At 54.3% G+C, this 8,231-nt stretch overlaps 1 protein-coding gene across 1 annotated transcript; it reads left to right on the top strand.

Annotated features, from left to right (window-relative positions):
• LOC120944902 (histone-lysine N-methyltransferase SETMAR) lies at positions 1 to 8,231 on the top strand. Its single transcript, XM_040358662.1, has 2 exons — positions 1 to 143; positions 7,423 to 8,231. The coding sequence occupies exons 1-2, from the start codon at positions 12 to 14 to the stop codon at positions 8,209 to 8,211; spliced, it is 921 nt and encodes a 306-aa protein (XP_040214596.1). The 5' UTR covers positions 1 to 11; the 3' UTR covers positions 8,212 to 8,231.

The raw sequence follows: 8,231 nt of genomic DNA, 5'->3' as shown, positions 1-8,231 counted from the left end.
GCGCGGGTGTAATGATCGTTTTCTACCAGCAGGTGGCGGCAGAGCGCAGGAAGCGGCGGATGGAGGAGGAGGATGACGTGTGCGGAGGGCAGGAGGCGCTCCCGGTGTGCGGGGGGCCCCGGGGGGAGCTGGGGCCCTTCCAGGTGAGCGGGGGGGGGTCCCGGGAATGAAGGGGAGCGGTGCATGCTGGGACCCGGGCTGACTGCACAGTGTGGGGCCCCATAGAGCGCAGGGAGGACTCTGATTGGCTGAGAGATTTCTTATACTTTCTGTGCTGAGCCCCGCCCCCATGTGATCTCATGCTGGACGCTGATTGGCTGGAGGGGGTTATATTTAACCTCTTCATTACCGGACAGAATAAAATAGACTTTTATTTTGCTAAAAAAATGATTCAGAACCCACAAATATTATTTATATTTATATTTAGCACCTCGGAGAATAAAATGGTGGGTGTTGCAATATTTTGTCACGGAATGACAATAAAATGGTTGGTGGCGCTGTGCGGGGAGTCCCTGGCGATGGCGCTGTGCGGTGAGTCGGTGTCGCTGTGCGGTGAGTCGGTGTCGCTGTGCGGTGAGTCGGTGTCGCTGTGCGGTGAGTCGGTGTCGCTGTGCGGTGAGTCGGTGTCGCTGTGCGGTGAGTCGGCGGCGCTGTGCGGCGAGTCGGCGGCGCTATGCGGCGAGTCGGTGGCGGTGAGTCCCTGGCACTGTGCGGTGAGTCCGCGGCGCTGTGCGGTGAGTCGGTGGCGCTGTGCGGTGAGTCGGTGGCGCTGTGCGGTGAGTCGGCGCTGTGCGGTGAGTCGGCGGCGCTGTGCGGTGAGTCGGCGGCGCTGTGCGGTGAGTCGGCGGCGCTGTGCGGTGAGTCGGCGGCGCTGTGCGGTGAGTCGGTGGCGCTGTGCGGTGAGTCGGTGGCGCTGTGCGGTGAGTCGGTGGCGCTGTGCGGTGAGTCGGCGGCGCTGTGCGGTGAGTCGGCGGCGCTGTGCGGTGAGTCGGCGGCGCTGTGCGGTGAGTCGGTGGCGCTGTGCGGTGAGTCCCTGGCGGTGAGTCGGCGCTGTGCGGTGAGTCGGCGGCGCTGTGCGGTGAGTCGGCGGCGCTGTGCGGTGAGTCGGCGGCGCTGTGCGGTGAGTCGGCGGCGCTGTGCGGTGAGTTGGTGGCGCTGTGCGGTGAGTCGGTGGCGCTGTGCTGTGAGTCGGCGCTGTGCGGTGAGTCGGCGGCGCTGTGCGGTGAGTCGGCGGCGCTGTGCGGTGAGTCGGCGGCGCTGTGCGGTGAGTCGGTGGCGCTGTGCGGTGAGTCCCTGGCGGTGAGTCGGTGGCGCTGTACACGGAGGTACAATGAACAGAAGCTGACAATATAATGACACGCCCCCGATTGGCGCTCGATTGTCTACAGAATAATTATACGTTCGGTGTTGCGATCACAAGGTGAGCCTGGCGGGAGGGGGATGGGGGCGTCGGCACTGTACGGGGTCCCGGCGTGTCGGCGCCCGCTCAACATATGGCGATGCTTCGGGGTGGAATGTGCAGACAGAGCGCCATTGTCTTCCGATCCGCAGAAAATAAAACGCCGGCGCTTATTACCGGACCGCCAAATATGTGCGAATCAAGTCATGGCAGCGACGCCGAGCTCTGCCAGCTCAGGAACCGCGCCAAAGAATTTATTATCGGTGTAAAAAATGTAAACGTAAGGCGCGACCCCGCCGCTCGTCAATAACGATCGTTTAAAATGATACAAAGTATCCAAATAGATCCAATAAAGTCGTAACAAAGACAAATAAAGTTTTCTAAAAATAGGCCACTCCCCAGAGAAACAAACTCCGCCCCCCGGGATCCTTTTGTATCAAATATCAGAGAAAAGACTAAAAACAATAATAATAATAAAGTGTCACTGATAAGAAATATAAAATAACAATAAATCCTCCGATACAGAACAAAAGCCATCGCTCCCTTCACCCCTCCCCCAGGCAGCTACATACAAGGGGAGGGGCAGAGGAGCTGGGCCAGCACTGACAGTCCAGTCTGTCTGTACTCATATTGGGGTCCCCTCTGTCCTCATATTGGGGTCCCCTCTGTACTCATATTGGGGTCCCCTCTGTACTCATATTGGGGTCCCCTCTGTCCTCATATTGGGGTCCCCTCTGTACTCATATTGGGGTCCCCTCTGTCCTCATATTGGGGTCCCGTCTGTACTCATATTGGGGTTCCCTCTGTTCTCATATTGGGGTCTCCTCTGTCCTCATATTGGGGTCCCCTCTCTGTACTCATATTGGGGTCCCCTCTGTTCTCATATTGGGGTCCCCTCTGTACTCATATTGGTGTCCCCTCTGTACTCATATTGGGGTCCCCTCTGTTCTCATATTGGGGTCTCCTCTGTCCTCATATTGGGGTCTCCTCTGTACTCATATTGGGGTCCCCTCTCTGTACTCATATTGGGGTCCCCTCTGTACTCATATTGGGGTCCCCTCTGTACTCATATTGGGGTCCCCTCTGTACTCATATTGGTGTCCCCTCTGTCCTCATATTGGGGTCCCCTCTGTACTCGTATTGGTGTCCCCTCTGTACTCATATTGGGGTCCCCTCTCTGTACTCATATTGGGGTCCCCTCTGTACTCATATTGGGGTCCCCTCTGTACTCATATTGGGGTCCCCTCTGTACTCATATTGGGGTCCCCTCTGTACTCATATTGGTGTCCCCTCTGTACTCATATTGGTGTCCCCTCTGTTCTCATATTGGGGTCCCCTCTGTACTCATATTGGGGTCCCCTCTGTACTCATATTGGGGTCCCCTCTGTACTCATATTGGTGTCCCCTCTGTCCTCATATTGGGGTCCCCTCTGTACTTATATTGGGGTCTCCTCTGTACTCATATTGGGGTCCCCTCTGTTCTCATATTGGGGTCCCCTCTGTACTTATATTGGGGTCTCCTCTGTACTCATATTGGGGTCCCCTCTGTTCTCATATTGGGGTCTCCTCTGTACTCATATTGGGGTCTCCTCTGTCCTCATATTGGGGTCCCCTCTGTACTCATATTGGTGTCCCCTCTGTACTCATATTGGGGTCTCCTCTGTACTCATATTGGGGTCCCCTCTGTACTCATATTGGGGTCTCCTCTGTACTCATATTGGTGTCCTCTCTGTACTCATATTGGGGTCCCCTCTGTACTCATATTGGGGTCCCCTCTGTACTCATATTGGGGTCCCCTCTGTACTCATATTGGGGTCCCCTCTGTACTCATATTGGGGTCTCCTCTGTACTCATATTGGGGTCCCCTCTGTACTCATATTGGGGTCCCCTCTGTACTCATATTGGGGTCCTCTCTGTACTCATATTGGGGTCCCCTCTGTACTCATATTGGGGTCCCCTCTGTACTCATATTGGGGTCCCCTCTGTACTCATATTGGGGTCCCCTCTTTACTCATATTGGGGTCCCCTCTGTACTCATATTGGTGTCCCCTCTGTCCTCATATTGGGATCCCCTCTGTCCTCATATTGGTGTCCCCCCTGTACTCATATTGGGGTCCCCTCTGTACTTATATTGGGGTCCCCTCTGTCCTCATATTGGGGTCCCCTCTGTACTCATATTGGGGTCCCCTCTGTACTCATATTGGTGTCCCCTCTGTACTCATATTGGTGTCCCCTCTGTACTCATATTGGGGTCCCCTCTGTACTTATATTGGGGTCCCCTCTGTCCTCATATTGGGGTCCCCTCTGTACTCATATTGGGGTCCCCTCTGTCCTCATATTGGGATCCCCTCTGTCCTCATATTGGTGTCCCCCCTGTACTCATATTGGGGTCCCCTCTGTACTTATATTGGGGTCCCCTCTGTCCTCATATTGGGGTCCCCTCTGTACTCATATTGGGGTCCCCTCTGTACTCATATTGGGGTCCCCCCTCTGTCCTCATATTGGTGTCCCCTCTGTACTCATATTGGGGTCTCCTCTGTACTCATATTGGGGTCCCCTCTGTTCTCATATTGGGGTCTCCTCTGTACTCATATTGGGGTCTCCTCTGTCCTCATATTGGGGTCCCCTCTGTACTCATATTGGTGTCCCCTCTGTACTTATATTGGGGTCTCCTCTGTACTCATATTGGGGTCCCCTCTGTACTCATATTGGTGTCCCCTCTGTACTCATATTGGGGTCTCCTCTGTACTCATATTGGGGTCCCCTCTGTACTTATATTGGGGTCTCCTCTGTACTCATATTGGGGTCCCCTCTGTCCTCATATTGGGGTCCCCTCTGTACTCATATTGGGGTCCCCTCTGTACTCATATTGGGGTCCCCTCTGTACTCATATTGGTGTCCCCTCTGTACTCATATTGGGGTCTCCTCTGTACTCATATTGGGGTCCCCTCTGTACTTATATTGGGGTCTCCTCTGTACTCATATTGGGGTCCCCTCTGTTCTCATATTGGGGTCTCCTCTGTACTCATATTGGGGTCTCCTCTGTCCTCATATTGGGGTCCCCTCTGTCCTCATATTGGGGTCCCCTCTGTACTCATATTGGGGTCCTCTCTGTACTCATATTGGGGTCCCCTCTGTACTCATATTGGGGTCCCCTCTGTACTCATATTGGGGTCCCCTCTGTACTCATATTGGGGTCCCCTCTTTACTCATATTGGGGTCCCCTCTGTACTCATATTGGTGTCCCCTCTGTCCTCATATTGGGATCCCCTCTGTCCTCATATTGGTGTCCCCCCTGTACTCATATTGGGGTCCCCTCTGTACTTATATTGGGGTCCCCTCTGTCCTCATATTGGGGTCCCCTCTGTACTCATATTGGGGTCCCCTCTGTACTCATATTGGGGTCCCCTCTGTACTCATATTGGGGTCCCCTCTGTACTTATATTGGGGTCTCCTCTGTACTCATATTGGGGTCCCCTCTGTTCTCATATTGGGGTCTCCTCTGTACTCATATTGGGGTCTCCTCTGTCCTCATATTGGGGTCCCCTCTGTACTCATATTGGTGTCCCCTCTGTACTTATATTGGGGTCTCCTCTGTACTCATATTGGGGTCCCCTCTGTACTTATATTGGGGTCTCCTCTGTACTCATATTGGGGTCCCCTCTGTCCTCATATTGGGGTCCCCTCTGTACTCATATTGGGGTCCCCTCTGTACTCATATTGGGGTCCCCTCTGTACTCATATTGGTGTCCCCTCTGTACTCATATTGGGGTCTCCTCTGTACTCATATTGGGGTCCCCTCTGTTCTCATATTGGGGTCTCCTCTGTACTCATATTGGGGTCTCCTCTGTCCTCATATTGGGGTCCCCTCTGTCCTCATATTGGGGTCCCCTCTGTACTTATATTGGTGTCCCCCCTGTACTCATATTGGGGTCCCCTCTGTACTCATATTGGGGTCCCCTCTGTACTCATATTGGTGTCCCCTCTGTACTCATATTGGTGTCCCCTCTGTTCTCATATTGGGGTCCCCTCTGTACTCATATTGGGGTCCCCTCTGTACTCATATTGGTGTCCCCTCTGTACTCATATTGGGGTCCCCTCTGTACTCATATTGGGGTCCCCTCTGTACTTATATTGGGGTCTCCTCTGTACTCATATTGGGGTCCCCTCTGTTCTCATATTGGGGTCTCCTCTGTACTCATATTGGGGTCTCCTCTGTCCTCATATTGGGGTCCCCTCTGTACTCATATTGGTGTCCCCTCTGTACTCATATTGGGGTCTCCTCTGTACTCATATTGGGGTCCCCTCTGTACTTATATTGGGGTCTCCTCTGTACTCATATTGGGGTCCCCTCTGTCCTCATATTGGGGTCCCCTCTGTACTCATATTGGGGTCCCCTCTGTACTCATATTGGGGTCTCCTCTGTACTCATATTGGGGTCCCCTCTGTACTTATATTGGGGTCTCCTCTGTACTCATATTGGGGTCCCCTCTGTTCTCATATTGGGGTCTCCTCTGTACTCATATTGGGGTCTCCTCTGTCCTCATATTGGGGTCCCCTCTGTCCTCATATTGGGGTCCCCTCTGTACTTATATTGGTGTCCCCTCTGTACTCATATTGGGGTCCCCTCTGTACTCATATTGGTGTCCTCTCTGTACTCATATTGGGGTCTCCTCTGTACTCATATTGGGGTCCCCTCTGTACTCATATTGGGGTCCCCTCTGTACTCATATTGGGGTCCCCTCTGTCCTTATATTGGTGTCCCCTCTGTACTCATATTGGGGTCTCCTCTGTACTCATATTGGGGTCTCCTCTGTACTCATATTGGGGTCTCCTCTGTACTCATATTGGGGTCCCCTCTGTCCTCATATTGGGGTCCCCTCTGTCCTCATATTGGGGTCCCCTCTGTACTCATATTGGGGTCCCCTCTGTCCTCATATTGGGGTCCCCTCTGTCCTCATATTGGGGTCCCCTCTCTGTACTCATATTGGGGTCTCCTCTGTACTCATATTGGGGTCTCCTCTGTCCTTATATTGGTGTCCCCTCTGTACTCATATTGGGGTCTCCTCTGTACTCATATTGGGGTCCCCTCTGTACTCATATTGGGGTCCCCTCTGTACTCATATTGGGGTCCCCTCTGTACTCATATTGGTGTCCCCTCTGTACTCATATTGGGGTCCCCTCTCTGTACTCATATTGGGGTCCCCTCTGTACTCATATTGGGGTCTCCTCTGTCCTCATATTGGGGTCCCCTCTGTACTCATATTGGGGTCTCCTCTGTCCTCATATTGGGGTCCCCTCTGTCCTCATATTGGGGTCCCCTCTGTACTTATATTGGTGTCCCCTCTGTACTCATATTGGGGTCCCCTCTGTACTCGTATTGGGGTCCCCTCTGTACTCGTATTGGGGTCCCCTCTGTTCTCATATTGGTGTCTCCTCTGTACTCATATTGGGGTCCCCTCTGTACTCGTATTGGGGTCCCCTCTGTTCTCATATTGGTGTCTCCTCTGTACTCATATTGGGGTCCCCTCTGTACTCATGTTGGGGTCCCCTCTGTACTCATATTGGTGTCTCCTCTGTACTCGTATTGGGGTCCCCTCTGTACTCGTATTGGGGTCCCCTCTGTACTCGTATTGGGGTCTCCTCTGTACTCGTATTGGGGTCCCCTCTGTCCTTATATTGGGGTCCCCTTTGTCCTCATATTGGGGTCCCCTCTGTACTCATATTGGGGTCCCCTCTGTACTCATATTGGGGTCCCCTCTGTACTCGTATTGGGGTCCCCTCTGTACTCGTATTGGGGTCCCCTCTGTCCTCATATTGGGGTCCCCTCTGTACTCATATTGGGGTCCCCTCTGTACTCGTATTGGGGTCCCCTCTGTACTCGTATTGGGGTCCCCTCTGTCCTCATATTGGGGTCCCCTCTGTACTCATATTGGGGTCCCCTCTGTACTCGTATTGGGGTCCCCTCTGTACTCGTATTGGGGTCCCCTCTGTACTCATATCGTCTCTCTTTCTCTCCGCAGTACACCCCGGAGTTGATCGCGGGCCCCGGAGCGGATGTGGACCCGAGTGAGGTGACCATCCAGGGCTGTGAATGTCGGGGGCGGAGCTGTGTGGAGGGGCGTTGCCCGTGTCTCCCGCGGGGGCAGAACTATGTGAATGGGCGGGTCACTCTGGCCCGGGACACGCCCATCCTGGAATGTAACGTCCTGTGTAGCTGCGCAGAGACTTGTGCCAACCGGGAGACACAGCGCAGCCTGCAATTCCGGCTGGAGGTGCGCCAGATCCCTGGGAAGGGGTGGGGCCTACGCACAAAGGAGGCGATACCCAGCGGGCGCTTTGTCTGCGAATACGCGGGGGAGGTGCTCGGTGAGGAGGAGGCGTGTCTTAGGATAAAATCGCAGGACCCCACCACCAACAATTACATCATCGCCGTGCGGGAGCACCTCCACGACGGGCGGACGCTGCGGACGTACGTGGACCCGACGCGGATCGGAAACATCGGACGCTTCCTCAACCACTCCTGCCGGCCCAACCTGGCGATGCTGCCAGTGCGCAGTCACTCCATGGTGCCCCGCCTCGCCCTATTCGCCGCCCGCGATATTCCAGCCGGAGAGGAGCTGTGCTACGATTATTCCGGGAGATCGTTCAACGCGGAACCTCCGAGTGCGGGAGACGAGGGCCCGGGGCCCCGGAAGAGGTGCCTGTGCGGCACGGACGTCTGCGCCGGGGATTTACCCTTCGATGGTTCCTTGTATGGAGACAAATCACCGAAATCCGCAAATCATCCGAGAAAATCGCCAAATCTTTAATAAAAAATCTCTTTTCACCT

The sequence above is a fragment of the Rana temporaria genome, chromosome 7, assembly GCF_905171775.1.
Source record: "Rana temporaria chromosome 7, aRanTem1.1, whole genome shotgun sequence".
Taxonomy (NCBI): Eukaryota; Metazoa; Chordata; class Amphibia; order Anura; family Ranidae; genus Rana; species Rana temporaria.
The sequence above is the reverse complement of the archived record's forward strand: the minus strand, read 5'-3'. Positions and strand labels throughout refer to the sequence as shown.